At 38.0% G+C, this 17,018-nt stretch overlaps 2 protein-coding genes across 4 annotated transcripts in view; one reads left to right on the forward strand and one right to left on the reverse strand.

Annotated features, from left to right (window-relative positions):
- Window positions 1-3,924, forward strand: part of rabl6b (RAB, member RAS oncogene family-like 6b) — a 38,154-nt gene extending 34,230 nt beyond the window's left edge. For all 3 annotated transcript variants that reach the window (XM_074671258.1, XM_074671257.1, XM_074671259.1), the window contains 2 exons: window positions 672-730; window positions 808-3,924. In XM_074671258.1, the coding sequence (XP_074527359.1) occupies window positions 672-730; window positions 808-993 (245 nt within the window). In that variant the 3' untranslated portion in view covers window positions 994-3,924. The remainder of the gene's footprint in view (window positions 1-671; window positions 731-807) is intronic.
- Window positions 3,925-8,837: 4,913 nt separating this feature from the next.
- Window positions 8,838-15,967, reverse strand: LOC141790370 (uncharacterized). Its single transcript, XM_074670196.1, has 4 exons — window positions 15,963-15,967; window positions 15,392-15,636; window positions 9,205-9,227; window positions 8,838-9,110 (listed from the first exon to the last, which is right to left on the reverse strand). Exons 1-4 carry the CDS (start codon window positions 15,965-15,967, stop codon window positions 9,024-9,026), a joined length of 360 nt encoding a protein of 119 aa, XP_074526297.1. The 3' UTR covers window positions 8,838-9,023.
- Window positions 15,968-17,018: the final 1,051 nt, after the last annotated feature.

Genomic DNA, 17,018 nt, shown 5'->3' on the forward strand with positions numbered 1-17,018 from the left:
TTCAGCAACAGGAAGAAGACAAATAAGCTGAAGATAAACTATTACAGTAATGGCGCAGCACATTGCATCAATTATGAAAAAATGTTGTAGACGCTTTTACTAATCAATTTTTATCGATTCATTGTTGCAGCCAATCAAACATGTATTCTAGTTCATTTTGAAGAGCAAACTTGACATTTGGGAAATCAGACAGCACAAAAACTACTAATTCCAATACATGATTGGCATTTTTTGTAAAATTGTAAAATTGGTCTCTGCTTGAAATTAATATTTAGTCAAATTGATAAGTTTAGCCCGTGAACTTGAAATGTACCTCTAATTAAAGAAACACTGTTTAATTATTCCAAGGACCCCCAAACTAAGATATGGGAACCCCACTTTGAGAATCACTGGTTTTAAGTATCCCACCAGCACTGTGCTAGCTACACTTATCAACTACAAGCAAACCTTTGACCTCCCCTTTGAGTCTCCTTCATGTTTGCAGCCTTCTGTTTGGTGCTGCAGAGAGTTGTAGTTATCATTGTTAATGAAGATGACCGTGAACCCAACATTTCCAAGACAGTTTTTTTTTTACTGCAGGAGGATTTGGACTGAAAGCATTTTGACATCAATTGTTTTATCAGAGATTGACCTCTGAGTGTGACTTTATGAATTTTATTCTTCTCTTCCAGAAAAAGAAAGCAAACACTCCTCCAAAGAAAAGAAGAAAAAGAAGAAGAAGAGCAAAGAGGTAAAGTGATTTATTCTGCACACAGTTGTTCTGAAATACTTAAACATCAATGTTGCTGTTTGTTCTTTGATCTGAAGGAGGATGAAAAGAGCAAAAAGAAACACAAACACAAGAAAAAAGACGAAGCTGCTCCGGTGGAGGAGAAGGAGAAAAAGAAGAAGAAGTCTCGCCCCAAGAAGACTGAGTTGGATGAGCTGGAGGACTTTCTGGGTGGAGGAGCAGGCTCCATTAAAAGAGATGATGGTGATTATGAAGAACTCTGAAAGCTCCTGCTCAGGGCAGGTTACAGAGCCACAGAACAGCAGAGAAAAGGTGTTGCTAACAATCTTCCTGGTTCTTTGAAGAATCTGAGTATAAAGCAGCATCTTCAAGCCATACGCAATACACACGGCTTCTCTGATGACACCCAGGTCAAAGAACCCAGGACTCTGGTACCTGTATGTTCCCTATAATTGATTTCCCATCTGCACTACTGCTTTCACTTTCATTCCAACCCATGAGAAACAGCCAGGAGGCCAACAGCACTGTAGTGAATCCTTACCTTCAGATCTGATTGGTGCAGCCTCTGATTGGCGCAGCCTCTGATTGGCTCTTTGTACTTTCAATTTTTCTCTTGATGTTTTCTTTGATTTGATACACTTTGTAAGTGATCCACTCCAAGTCAGCTGCTGTAAATAGGGTTACCATTTTGTCTGAGTCTGTGTTTGGTTGATGTACTGATGGAGAGCATGCTCGACATGATGACTGAGTCCTCAGAGACTTCTTCGTGTTTGTCTTTTCTTCTTTTCTTCTTGTTGGCTTGATGGTTGGTGGCAGATTTAGTGCTGTGTCTATAAAGTTTTAGAGAGTTGGTGAAGAAGCTTGCCCACTTAAACAAAAAGACCAACATGTTTACCCTGTCAGCGTGTCCACAGTGAGGTGGCAACAACATTTTCCTGTTAATTACATCTCCATTCCTCTGACCTGGACGCAGATGTTTTCAGAAATGGTCCAAGGAAGTTTTCAAATGCTGCTTGTTCATTTAGTTCAGCCCATCTTGCAAAAACTGAAACCTAAGGAAGTTTTACTGCTCATTTTTGGTCAAAACTCTATTTATTAGACTCAGTTTGAGCCACATTTACCCGACGAATCATGAATGTCATTTATATTATATTATCTCACTTATATTAAAAAACAACGTCTCAATTGTTTATGAAGAGTAAATTATTTGATCAGTGGAGTAAAAATCTTTAATATTCTAAGTTTCTTTACAAAAAGAGTCATTTCTGAATGGAAGAAACTGAAGTGCATTTAGTTGTACCTCACTGGCAGATGTTTTTACTCTTGGCCAGCAGCTCAGGCGACATTTTTGTCTTTTGATATCTTTATGTGAGACATTTTTCTGGACTAGTCGGGTGAATGTAGCTCAGTCTGATAAGACTATTTTTGATAGAAACAGAGATACTTAGGTTTCAGGTTTGCACTGAGAGAAACTCCACGGCAGGATCCTGCTCTGGCCTCCTGAAGTCACATGTTTTACCTGTAAGCCATATGATTTTCTGAGTGCTGGACCGCTGCTGGACATCCTCCTCACACCTTTTTTTTGCATAATTAAGTTTGAGAAACTGCTTTACCCTCTAACCTTAACTAATATATATTTGAAGATGAATTGTGGATTAATTGGGAGAATTTCTTTTTCCATCCATGTTGCAGCTTGGCTGGCAGCCCCACCTGCTGCGTGTGTCAGCTTCTTAAGACTCTGAGGCTGATCACTGGTGTGATGTAGATCTGTTGATTACTATCTATGTTCATGATCAGCCCTGCCTCACAATAAAAACATTTTAAATGACACTGAGTGATGCAGCCTGACAATGAAATTAAAGAGATTTGATCTTAGGGAAGGTGATTTTGCGTCCACTCAGCTGATGAGTAAAATCCTCAAGCTTTGGGAATAGCTGAAATAAACATTGAGCATCTGTAAAATCTGTGACGTCGGATGTTGTTTTGGCTCCTCAGTGATGTCAGCTTTTGGTTTTGATTTCAGTAATCTGCAGTGAAGAAGTCACACAGGTCAATTTTCATCCAGCCGGTAAAAGTCCCCGTCCTGCCCTGTTCACGTTTCATAGAGACCACCTTTCTGTTCCGTGGGCCACACGCAGTTTGTTGTCATGATTTCTGTGATTGCCTTAACCAAGGTTGCTACAAGGGAATGACATGCCGCTTTCCTCATGAACCACTGAAGTGTTCTTAGTGTAAAGTGTTGGGAGCTGGCACGCGTTCAGGATGTTGTCAGTCTGTCCTTCATTAATGAAACTCTACCATCCTTTACGCCTGTTTGGAGCCTGCAGTACATCTCATTAGACACCTGAACACCATCTGTGAGGAGAGTCCTTCTGAAGTTCTGCTCAGACTTCAAACTTTTTCTCGTTTTATCCTTTCTTATTTATTGCCTCTATTTTGTTGAGATTTTGTGTGAGTTTTGCTGAATTTGTTTTCTCCTATCTCCCAAACTCTACCTGTGACTCATCCTGAAGCGGTTCACCTCCACTGCTTTGAAGGAGGTGGATTATGGAGATGAACTGCTGAACTTTGCTTCATGTTTTCTTACACCTCAGAATGCCTGCTCATGATAAACGGAAACCATGTGCAGTATCTTCCATAAATAACCAAACTGTTTCAGACGAGTGAAGCATTCTGGCATCTTTAGAGAAATGACGTGTATTTTTAGATGTTTTGAGAGATTTCATACACTTTCCATCTCACACACAGACAGTGACACTCTGGTGGTTTACCAAGAGATCATGTTTGGTTTTTCTTAAGTGGAAACTATGCAGCATTGATCCTGAATACTGTATGCTCTCCTCTGTCGTTTGTCATGTGATTGAGGATAAATGCTGAAAGCACAGTTTCAAGCAGAGCATGAGACTTAAATGTACAGCAAAAAAAAGAATGTATAAAGTATATAAATAGATCTATATATTTGAGGGGCTTTGTTCCAAAAATGAGAAATACACAAGGTGGAATCAGAGTAGCTGAAACTCTAAAAAACAGTCTGGCAGAATGGATCCGATTAAGTTTGTACATCAGGAAAAATGAGACCTGTGATTTTTTGGAAAAAAGCCCTTCATTTATTTTTCACCCCATGTCATGTTCCATCTCTACACTCTGTGTGAGTTTGCCTATGTTTAGTTTGTCCAATAAATGCAATCTTATTTCTTCATAAAGGAGACTTCCTGTGTCTTATTTTACAGAATCTTATCATTGCAGAAATGAGAGCACATCAGTGTGGGGTTTTTTTGTGGATATCTTTGAATCAGACCTCCACAGAACAGTGAAGAAAATTTCTCCTGTTTCACTGATTGGCTCCTAGAGAGTAGTAGAGGTGAGTGTGCTGAAGCAACATGTAAAGCTCTGAATCTGATTTAACACAGTTTTATTTGTGCATTAAACTTGGAGCATAAAAATGTTTTTTTGCAAGAACTTAAAATATTTTGTGAAAAAAAATAGTGAAACAAAGCAGTTTGCGTAAACAATCAGTAACATGCTTGAGTCTTTTCTTTTTCATGCTTGCAGAATACACATGCTTAATGCTTTGACTGGTCATACCTAACTGGTATGCCAGTTAGTCAATATGAATATGTTAGTCAACATATTTCTGTCAGCAACCAATTATCATCAGCTCCTAGTCGATGCACCGGTGTACCACACAGATCAATACTTGGCCCACTTTAGTTTATATATAAATGTTCTGCAGTCGGTTTGCCCTGAAATACAAACACCAATGCATGGGAATGACACTACAGTGTACGTGCACACCAAGACAAAACATCCAGCTGCTGCTGAACTCACTAGATCCATGATTTTAATACCCACTTGGCTAAATAACTTGTGCCTTCAACTCAGTGTAAATTCAACTGCGGCCAAAACATCACTACTGTGCTACAATTCAAGTATCTGGATGTTGTTATTGATTCTAATCTCTCATTAAAAGCACACATAAAGAAAGTGTGCAGCAGGGTCAAGTTTAGCCTGCTCAGTTTTGAATATGTTAGAAATGCACCGACTTTTAACACTGCCCAACTGTTTATGGATGCCGTGATTTTGTCACATCTAACTAACTGTTTGACAGGCTGGGCAGAAGCCATTGTATTATTTTAAATAACCAACAATTACTGAGCTGGGAAGACGTCATCAAATACAAAAACATCTGCCTGGTCTACAAAATTCTCTATAACACTGCTCTTCCTCCGCTAATCTCATCCAACATAACAGCAGTCAGATCACTAGGAGCACCACAAGAGGCGACCTTCAGATTCCATTCAGAAAGAGCTTTTTCATTTTCTGTCAGGGCAACACAACAGTGCAACTCACTGCCAAACACCATCAAAGACAAACGTTAATACTCCACTTCTCATCTGAGAGTATGGCTCACTGACAGCTACAGGTGCACACACTTATTTCTGTCGGATGGGAAACTTTGTGTGAAATGTGACGTAGGGTGCATCTCCTCCACTTGCATTGCTCGCTCGCGTCTTGGTCCCTCCCACCAGAGATGATGGAGAGATGAAATGAGGAGATTTGTTTTTAACGCAATGGGACATCCTCTCCCCGGAGCGTCACAAGAAGCGACGTGTGTCAGTAATAAAGCCGTCGGACCAGTTGTTCAAAAGTAATCCAATTGGATTTGGGTTATTGGATTGGATTAAATCCTGAAGACTGGTTGTTCAAAAGGGAAAGAATGATTTCAAAATCGGGTTACATCACAATCCAATCCTAGTTTTAATCTGGACCAAACCTTCAGTTTGTGTTGTTCAGAACTTTTCAGTATGATTTGGATCACTTTGATCCCCCCCAAAAAACAAAAACAACACAGGATTATCCTGATCCCAACAGAGGGTAGGATTTCAAGGTGGATTACGGGAAGAAAATGTAGTATTACTGTAAAATTGGTCAAACACAACATTCGTACAGTTTAGTGTTGATACTTTTATTTGTTTTTTGCACTTTACTTGACATGTTTAGCGGTTACAGTGATAAAGGTAGATAAAGTTCACTGAGGCTGCCAATGAAGCCTTTCAGTATAGTAAAGTAAAAACAAAGAGAAACTGAAAGAGCAGAAGCAGAGAAACTCCTGGCAGAGGAGTAAATCAAGCTGACCAAACTGCAGCAAACCAGAGAATAACTTCAGATCCTTCTGAAAGCAGAACTTAAAAATGCTGGACTTTCCTTCACAGATGAAGAAGAACCTTGAACCTTTCTTTTTTGATTATGCTAACTATTGGACATTTAGCCCCTTTTTTAACATTTCAGACATTTTCAAATTATCCACTTTGTATTTTTAATTTACACTTTACAATTTACATCTCATTTGTTGTGGCTCAGATGAGGGGTCATAAAAGAAATTAAAAATGGAAGTGGATGTTGTTGTCAAAATAAAAAAACACTTACAATGACCCCATGTTGGCTCTTCTACCTGTTGCTTTCTACAGAGCTGGTATCCCACAGTATGATATTCCATTTAGAGCACAGGCTATCTGGATTTGGTCATCTTGAAAACTGTGTATCTGGATCAGGGTGATGCAATCCAATATTGCTTTGAAAAAACAGCATAAAACTAAAATGGATTACCTGATCCTGGATAGCAGAATATAGGATTTCCAAATCTGGATCGTTCCGATCCACATTAAATTCTTTGAACAACTGTCCCCAATATCTTAACTATTCCTATCCTACCTAGAAGGCTGATAAAAAGTAAATTTTATAAGAAGGAAAAATGTTTGGGGGGCACAAGCTTAGCCCAGATAGCAGGCAGTCCAGCTTCAATTCCTGCCTGAGGCCCCTGTCCGGCTTAATGCTCCTCACTCCCTAACTCTCCTGCTCTGTTCGATGTCCCAACACCTTTAAATAAAGACTGAAAACACTGAATACCTTTACGTTAAAAAAAGAGAAATGTGGTACAGGCTATTTAAATGATGAACACAAAGCTGAATCTGAATCAATTTATTAATCCAAACAACATGAAACTTTCATGTTCAAGCACAGGAAAAAATAAGTCAGACAAATTGGATCATGTTTTTTTAATCTTAATGTGAATTTCACTGGAATTTTAATCAGAATGAAAAAATAAAAAGGAGTCTGTTACAAATGTACACTGTAATAAGAAAAAAACAGAAAAAAATGAAATAAAATAAAAAAATAAAAAAAAACAGTAAAAGCACAGGCAGGAAAATTTCCAGATGGATGCCATAAAATTCAGTCTTGCATTGTAACAACTATGTGAAGTAACTGTAAAAATACAGAGCTAGATTTTAGGGTTAGAAACACAGTATTTCATATTTTATAAATGTCCTTTTTACTCTAAAATAACATATAAAGTCAGTCAAAACACATTCAAGTCTTTTCAGGTTTATCTCTGTAATTTCATTGTTTAAATTATTTATACAAGGAAACAGTCAAATCATTCTAATTTCCTGTTAAAATACTATTTTTCCCATGTACAATAACAAATTTGTAATGTATAAAAAGAAACTCTCTACATAAAAATAAAGATAAACGTCTTTAGATTTACAATACTAATATGTAATTTTAGAGAAAAATACTATTATTTAACAGACTTTTCCTTAATTATTTTGGTCAAACACTTTCAATGTTGTGAGAATGCAAAGAGTTTTGCAGAAAAATACTATATTATGTTGTGTTATTTTACATCAAAATACTTTTTGTTGTGATGGTGTTTTGTAACTGCGAGTAAGGAGGAAACACAGTGGACATAACTCTGCTGAACACTAAGGTGTTGCGTTGGAGGAACAGGCTGCCTGTGCAACACTGCATGGACCGGCTGTGTAATCCTGATTACACTCTTAAAAAAAAAAAAAAAATTGACCAACATAGTAAAGACCATCAACAAATCTCTAACACAAAACGCAGTAAAAATCACTGGATACATGGTCCCCGCAGTGGGGCACAGACAGCCAGTCCACCCTGTAAAGCACCCACAACTGGTCCGCCCTGTAAAGCACGGACAGCTGGTCCGCCCTGTAAAGCACGGACAGCTGGTCCGCCCTGTAAAGCACCCACAACTGGTCCGCCCTGTAAAGCACGGACAGCTGGTCTGCCCCTTGAGCACAGACAGCCTGTTTGCGCTGTGGAGCACAGACATGCTGTGCCCCCTGTACAGCAGGGTTACATAACCACTGTGTGTGCTCCTCACTCACTGCTGCTGTCACAATAAAAATGACTTTGCTGTCAAATAACAGGAAAAAAGGAAATTTAGGACACAAACTGATGGAAGACAAAGTGACCAGTGACACATGAGAGGAAAGTGTTTCAAGGAGAAGAGTAGTGTGTGTTCTGTTTGGAGGTTTTCTGGTTTTAAAAATCTGTCACTGATCAAAGAACAATTCATTCCTGTATTTTTACAGTTTTTTTCTTTTTAAAGTGTAGTTCTGTATTTTTAAAACTATTTCATGTAGTTCTGTGTTTTAAAATTGTTTGAGTGTAATTTTACGGTATCCGTCTAAAAACTTTGCTGCCAGTGCTTTTCCCGTTTTTTTTACAGTCTCTCTTTTTTTTTTTTTTTTTTTTTTTTACAGTGAAGTGTAATCATTATCGTAACCATGAGTAAGGAGGGAACAGGGTGCAGCTGCATATGTTAAGATTTACCTGCAAATTCCAGTTTAAATCAGTAGATTCTTAGCATAGACATAAACCTTTGTAAAATGAGCTACAAATTTAGTTACAGATCATTTTTGTCATTTTACATCAATTTGACTGTGATTTAAGAGAGCAGAAACGATAAAACAGGATTCTCTAACAAAGAATGAAAAAATATCATAGTATGCCATTATTGGCATAGTAAATAGTAGTCCAGGATGTCATTTTACAGATAATTTCTGTTGTTTTACAGTTTTAAATACTATTTTTGAAAAACAGAAAAAATACTTTTTAAAAACATTAAGGTAATTAGTTTTTTGTTTCACAGTGTAAAATTACTGAAAATATCTTTGAATCTACAAGTATTTTGTTGTTTTATAAGAAAACATGACAAATCTGTTAAAAATGGCAGAAAATTTCCTGTAAAATTACATTTTCTTTTTACAGAGTATCAGGTAGATCCAGGGGTCTGCTGTGGACCTGGTAGCAACTCTTGGATCATTCAGTGTTTTAAAAGGAGAGCAGGAGAGGAGTTTCTTCTATCCTTCTCTTGTCATCTTGAGTCGATTCTGCTTGAGTCTTGAGTGACATGACCCAAACTTGTTTCCAGGGATGACTGAATATGATGGAGTGTGTGACCCTTTATGGTTCACCTCCCGCTTTACTCCAGTTCATATAAAGGTTCTCCACTTGGTGGATCAGGCAGCGGTCGGGCCACACAAATATCATCATAAGACTCTGCTGGTTTCTAGAAAAGAGAATTAAATTTGTTCAGTGATTATCTCAAACAACTCAAAAGAGTTGTAGTTTTATTGACATACAAGGAGAGTGTGGAGTTTTACCATGAGCATATGTCTGCGTGTTACTGTGAAGAAATAAAAGAGCCTGATGTTAGCAGCTGTACTGTGTTAACATGCTCACATGTGTTTGCATTCTGGATCAGTTCCATGAAGCCAAAACCATGACATCAATGTTTGGTAAAAAAAATAAAAATAAAATAAAATTTGGCATTGAAAAAAAATTGTAACTGTAAATGAAAAAAAAAACATCTATAATAGAAAAACTATGATAGCATTAAAACAGGTAGTGGAATTAATCACATTTTGCTAAAGTTAGAAACAAAGACATCGAAGGTTAAATTCTTTCATTTTATAATTTTTTACATTCTGATGTTTTCAAATTCAATATTCAAAAAAAAATTCATATTTTATTAATTGGATTTCACACATTTACCTGCTTGCACACACTTACCTGCTTGAGCACACACACACACACATTCACACACACACACACACACACACACACACACACACACACACACACACACACACACACACAGTTTTTTTCTTTCTTACTGTCTTTTTTCAGTTTCAACTTTCTGTTACTCTTTTGGTGTGGAAGGGAGGGTTTGGGGAGGAGCTAGTATGATTGAATTTGCATATTATTTGCATAGCATTGGTAAATAACACAGTACTCAACCCCTGAGCGTAAGACGTCCACAGTTTACCTGGAGCTCCAAAATCACAGTCAGTTTGTTTCTTTCTGCTGTTGTTTATCAAGAAGTGGCATGGCTTTGAGTACGTTTTAAATGATGCAACAAGAGGTTTGCAGTATAGTCTGTTAAAAAACATGGACATAATCTCCACGACGTCACTCGTCTGTTACTGATACCATGGAGTAAAGCCAATTCTTGGGCGCAGCCACATTGGTTATGACGCTGTCTTTGAGTTTCCTTCCAAACAGCTACAGGGCACCCTTCAGTCACCTGAGCTGAGCTGAGTCTCTGATTGGACAATCAAAAGAAAATTCACCCACCGCACAGTATGTGCTGAAAGAAAACTCAGCATTTCAGACCCAAGACGTTTTTTGAACCAGGCTGGTAACATGTTTTTCATGCTGTTAAGGTCTGTTTTCTTGGCTGAGTGTGTACGTGACTTCTATGTGCTTTCTGCAGCCAGACTAAAGATGGTGCTCATTAACAGTAACTTTTAGAACTTCTGCATAGACTTCATTTTTCTAAACAGAATGTTTCCCCTTGTTTTGCAGAGGTCCACTAAAACAAGCTAGCTGGTGTTGGTTCATATGCGTTATTATCTCAAACTACGACCCCTCTGTGGAATAGTCTGGAATTGACATTTTTTCCCCTCTCCTCCTCTAGTGTTATTACTTCTTATCTTGTCAAAGGAGCGCTAGGCAGCTAGCTCCCAGGTTTATTCCATTCTGGTCTTCCCTTGTCTAAGTTTGTTTTCTTATATGTCTTGGAAGGGATGTAACTGTGATTTTGTTGTACTTGTTGCAATGACAAATGAAATTTTAATCTATCTATAGGCGTTATTCAGCTAACCTGTGGCTAGCTGTGACTAAGAAAGAGTCCAGCTCTGCAATCTCTTTTATTTCCCCAAGAGTTTGAGGCCAGTATCAGTGCTGACAAGACCTTATTAATGTATTAAGCTCTGTCACATTAGCAGAAACCAGAAACTCCAATATGCAAAATGCTCTCCTAGCCCCTCCCCAAACCCTCACCTCCATGCCAAAGTGACAGAGTGACAGAAAGTTGAAACTGAAAAAAACAGTAAGAGAAAAAAAGTGTGATCAAAAAGAAAACCATCATTGAAACTATAAACTGTCATTGATCAAACAGTGACATAAAAAAATATGATCTGATCTCAAAAACATCAGAATGAAAAAATATATAAAAATGGACCGAGATATGGAATTTACTGTCTGTGTTTTTATCTTTGGCAAAACATTATCAATGTTATTACCTGTTTAAATGCCATTATAGTTTTTATGATAAATGTTTTTCAGTGTCAAACTTTATTTTCAATACCAAATATCAAAGTCATTGTTTTGACCTCATAGAGGACTGCTGACAGGAAAACGCTCTGACACTGATATTGACGTGTGAAGTACATCGTAGGCTGATAAGATAGCATGTAACCATGGTGTTGTACTGTTTGTATTGCTGACATATGAAGTTTGTATGTGTGTGTTTGCTGATGGAGCGACTCACCTCTGGTGAAAACGTTGATGAAAACAGTTATTATGGGCAGCAGAGGCAGCAGAATCCATCGAGCCTGACTCCAGATGTACCAACTGGAGGCTGCAACAAATATGAGACACAGGGACATCAACACAACCATCCCCAGTCAATAAAAACATCTGATCAATGAGAGAAAAATCAGACAAGTATCTGAAATCTCTTAAGTCTCCACTGAGAAATCCAGGCCTTCTTTTGTCCTTTTGTTTTGTTCGTTTTTATCTGAGGTCAAAGTGTATGTTGACGATGAAAGAAAACAAGACTCTGAATGGAGGGCACAAAACTATTCAAATATTTTTCTTTTAACCAAGAATGAGAAAAAAGTGATACAGCTCTAATTCAAATAAAAATAAGTTTGTGGATGAATAAAAACTCAAAAACAATGATTAATTAATTAATATGAAGTTTGATCAAAGATTTTTAAAGAAGAATAATTAATCAGGCAAAGTATTCAGTTGCGTTTTACAATAACTGTTATCAGTTATGTCTGAGCTTATTAAATCATAAATATTTAAAGATGGGGTTTTGTGTTTTTCATTTTGGTGCCCCTTGAGTAAATTTGGTGTTTTTGAAAAGCCTTTCTTCAGCCTCTGGAACATTTCATTTCAGTTGCTGTCTCTTAGAGGCTCCACTCTACAAACCACTTTCTCTCTGATTGGTTAGCCCTATGGAGGCCCCTTGGGGACAGAGCTAAGGGCAGACCTTGGTTTTTGAGGCCCACACCTCCAACATGTCATGAGCCTGTTAGGAGATCCTTATGGGCCAGTTGTTCAAAGATTTTAATCTGGATCAGAATAATCTGGATTTGAAAATCCTATGTTCAATCTGATCAAGCTAATCAGGATGAGTAATCCATTTTAGTTTTGTACCGGTTTTTTAAAGCAACATCACCCTGATCCAGATACACCGTTTTCAAGATTACCAAATCCAGATTACCAGGGCTCTAGATGGGACAACGTATCACAGAGTGGGCAATGAACAACAGGTAGAAGAGCCCAGACTCACTTTAAGACTTTCTGATTTCGAGACAAAACAGAAAGAAGACATAAACTCCCACTTCCATTTACGGTTTATTTTATGAGCCCTCATCTGAGACACAACAAATTAATAACAAATATACATTGACAAAGATGATGTGGATATTTTGAAAATACTTTAGATTTGAAAAAGGCGAAATGAACAATAGTTGACAAAATACAGAATGTTCAGGGAAAAGCATGATATACATAATACTTGCACATATTGTTCTGCACAACAGTGCTACCAGGCTCAGTGTCCTTCTCTGTGCTGATGTTTCTGATCCACCTGAGCCTGAAGAAGAACCAGACCAACCTCTGGTTCTGTAAGAATGAGGGACAAGACCATTTTGATTTTATTCTTACTTTAATGAAAGTCTTCATTGGTAGCCTGTGTCCACTTTACCTACTTTATCACAGAAAAATATTAATCAAAGTATAAACACTAAACAAACCAAATTTTGTGTCATCAGAAATGGCAAAAGTACCCAGATTCCTTACTCGAGAGGAAGTAAAATACCTCTGTAAAAAACCACTTGACTAAAAGTAAAAAGTATTCATCCAATAATACTCAGACAAAAGTAGACAAGAACAGGCTCTGAAATGTTCCCAAAAGTACTTTTAAAAATGATAAGTATTTCTATTGCATGGTTCACTGGCTGCAAAGCTATTAAAAACAGGATCATTTATATGGAATCTTCTTTATCAAAGTTATTGTTTGAACAAACACTATCTGCCTAGTGTGCTAATGTACTTCACTATATAGTCCTTTGGGTGTTTGTATTGTATACTTAAGGTTAACACATCACGCTTCTGGACACTGCATTTTAGACCAGGATCAGGCTCTAAACTATGGGCTCACAAATCATGCTCACAGGCCTAACTCTTAATCAGCCTTTTTAACAGCACTTTGTAAATAGCACATCAGGCACCAATTGTTTCTCTCTGTACAGGTGTTGTGTTACTGTGAGTGACACATCCAGGGGCTACAAATGAAAATAACTAAGCTTCCAATGGGTGCTGCTCCTGTGAGTGTGTGAGACCCTCACTGTTGTCTATTTCCTGCAGCTACTCAAACGTTAGTTGTGTAACAGGTATGGGAGGAACGCTCTGACACACACACCACACGCTTGCACGCACGCATGCACACACACACACACACACACACACACACACACACACACACACACACACACACACACACACACACACACACACACACACACACACACACACACACACACACACACACAAACAAACAGAGGCTTTCCTGTAGGGTCATAAACTTTCTTGTAGAATACCAAAACACATGAGCACACATGCACACCACCCCATCCCCATATGAACTCAAACTTTGTTGCAGATATTGTGACATTTTCAATAGATATTAACATTAGCATCTATAAACCTGTTATCAGTTTCACTCTGTAGCAGCACCAGTGAACATGAGAAAAAAAATCACTGTCTGTGGGGCTGATGATCAAAGCTTTGGTGATGACAGTGGTACTGAAGACAGTGAGCAAAGAACCATTGAAAGATGACAGTGCAATGAGAGAGCTCCAGGCTACACCCACACCCACACCAGCATCCTGCACAAGGTACCAGACAGTAGAGCCAGGGGGAGCAGGAGAAAGACCTGCCCCCCAACAAGGACAGAAAAACTAGCACCACTTACCACACATGTGAGAAATACATAAAGCACACAAAACCATCACATAGTGTGATTCACGCATGTAAACAACACACACACACACACACACACACACACACACACACACACACACACACACACACACACACACACACACACACACACACACACACACACACACTGGCCAGCAGCTGTGTCTGTATTTCAGACTCTAAAAGCCCTAAACCTCATCACAGACATGGTGGGACATGGGGGTCCATGAGGTCGGATTGCAGAGCCCAGATAAGACATCATATACTCTTCAGCCTGACCTCTGGAGGACAAAGAAAACACACTTGGCCGTCTACTGTCCAAACACTTCTCTGATTATTAGACACAGCTGCACCGTTCAGTGGAAGCAATTATGAACAGAGTAAGAAAGACTGTGGCTCAGCTGCTACTCTGAGTAGATAGGGTTGGTTTTATGAAAAAGAAAGGATTTTTTTGCTCTAACATAAATTCATATGGGTCAGTTTTCACCTGCAACACTGCAGATGCTAATAATGTCAGGTTAAAAAACATGAGTAAATTAGGTAGATGCTCTCTAATATTAGTCTTTAAGACTTGGATAATGTGCGTACTTATGATCTTCACTAAAAGAAATTAGCAAAGTGATTTGAAACTGTTTGTTTTTCATTAAAGTTGAGCGTTATATTGAGATAAAAGGTCTATGGTGCCAAAAAAATGAACTATTAAATTTTTTTTTAAATGGATATAGATACATAATAAGTTAGCTAAGAGGTGTAAAACAATAAACAGTAATAGTTTTTTTTTCAAGTCAGTCAATCTAAGTTTAACCATGGGTCAAATTTGACCTCCAAACACTAACGACGTTGGCAGCTTTCTCACACATTACAAGGGTTAAACCAGCCACACCCCAGCCGCTTTTGAAAAACTGATATTGCATTGACCATTAAACAACTTTTTGTAAAAGTGAATGGACAGTTCCTGAATTCAGGTGAATTGTGTTTTTTGTCATATTTATAATGCTTTCATTTTTATTGATCTGTTTTCTCAGTCTTCTCAACCTTCACATGTAATAGAAGTAAAATGTATTTGTTACTTCTCTGATTGATGTGCAGCAGTCTGTACTTCTGATTTCTATGTCCTCTCTTTACATCAGTCTTGTTCTCTCTGTCTGTTTGTGTCTGTGTGTGACTGTGTTGGTCTATCTGGCCCTTGTTGCAGGTTGTTGTGTTTTCAGACCAGCTTCATATCAGGTTTTTAGATGTTGATCAGCCAAAACAGGAATCCTTCTTTCTCAAAGCTGAATATTTACTCACTGTAAAAGTAGCGCTCAGTCAGCTTGATGATGGTACCATTTTTGCTCAGAACACCGCACCAGTATATTCCCTCTCCATGGATGGGCTGGAACATTGCCACAGAGAAGGAGCCTGAGCCCTGGGTCACCCTCAGTCTGCCTCCATCCATAGACTGGATACTGTTGCTGAATGTGAAGCCAGAGCAGCACTCAGATGAGCTCTTTCTGCACCAGATCCTCTGCAGGCTTTCATGGGGTAACTCATAGCTGCATGTCAGCGTCTGCCAAAACACTGCCTCACAAGTACCTGTACATAGTTATGAAGCGGTAAGAAAATTACCTTCAATTTAACACCAGAACAATCTCTAACACTTTATCATTACAATCTTCCAGTTTTCAAAACATATTATTTTCATCAAGACATGTAAAGAAACTAGTTTATAATATTTCTGTAAAGCATAAAAATCTAGGATTTTGTGCATAGTAACGGTATCAGGGTAAAAATGTGTCCCTCATGATGCACCAAATAGCTCTGTTTAGCTATCAGAACTGGAGGAGTCAAACCCTTTAGATGTAATATCAAAAAGTCTTACCTCATGAAAACTATAAGCATGATTTTAATTAAACCAAACAAACACTTATCACAACAATTTAAATAATGTTAACAATTTCATTTTCTATCACTTTGTGTACCTACCAACAGCCAAAAGCAGTATAAAAACGAGATGAAGCATAATCTAAGCCCTGTAGGTGTAAAGACTGAAAACTGGAGAGGAAGAGAAGCTGCTTTTTTCACACAGCAGAGCTTCAGGAAACCACAACCCACAGAGAAGGGGTTGTCCATTCATGTACTTTGGAGGCTTTTATATCACACTTAGCTTGTCAAGTAAGTGACTGTTTAACATTTTAGGAATGATTTGTTTATTATAAATGTGATTCCATGATCAGGGGTGCATTAAAGTGAAAAAAATCGTATTTTCCCCTTCATATTCTATTTTCTTACAAAGTATAAACCTGGAATGTACTAAATTTATTCACAAGCTTAAGCTCTAATAAATTCTTAAAGTCATTTTAAAAAATGGTGCATTATTTTGTCAACAGCATTAAGGACAAAAGTTGGGACTACTTTTTCAACATAAATCCATATTGTACTGAGTTTAGAGTTATTCAACATTTCTATGTGAGACCAAGGCTCCTAAAAATGGCTCTCATGATTTATATCACAGTGTAGCCAAGATTTAAAAGAATTATGGCAACAAAAATCACAATGACACAGCTGACAGGAGAAGAGAGGAACCTGTCCCAACAGCACTACATTTAGTAATGCAAACACAGTCAACATTTCTTCCATTTTTTGTCCAGTGTGCTAACTGCAGACCTTGGACATGCCACCACCTGACCTCTGTCACCTCATATTTCTGTACATTTTCTTCACAGTTTGGTCTTCATAACATTTACAGCAAGAACACCAGAAAATGTTGGTAACATAATTGATGAACAATTAATGTGCTCCATGTATGAACAATCATTCTGATGAAATATTGATGGGGAGGAGTTAAAATATGCCACACTTTCTTCAAGGTTCCCACCAAAAAAGGATGTGACCTCAATTGATTTGGGTGATGTGACTTTGGAGCAAACCATTGCTG

This window comes from Halichoeres trimaculatus, unplaced genomic scaffold (genome assembly GCF_033239565.1).
Source record: "Halichoeres trimaculatus isolate MK-OKI-2021-1 unplaced genomic scaffold, fHalTri1.1 fHalTri1_scaffold_5, whole genome shotgun sequence".
NCBI lineage: Eukaryota > Metazoa > Chordata > Actinopteri > Labriformes > Labridae > Halichoeres > Halichoeres trimaculatus.

What these genes read in the sequence shown, in the direction of transcription:
- LOC141790370 (XM_074670196.1), bottom strand. An exon ending in GACTGAGCGCTACTTTTACA is followed by an intron (nt 9,228 to 15,391) that starts GTGAGTAAATAT and finishes ATTTCTTCACAG; the next exon opens with TAACACGCAGACATATGCTC. An exon ending in CACGCAGACATATGCTCATG is followed by an intron (nt 9,111 to 9,204) that starts GTAAAACTCCAC and finishes TCTCTTTTCTAG; the next exon opens with AAACCAGCAGAGTCTTATGA.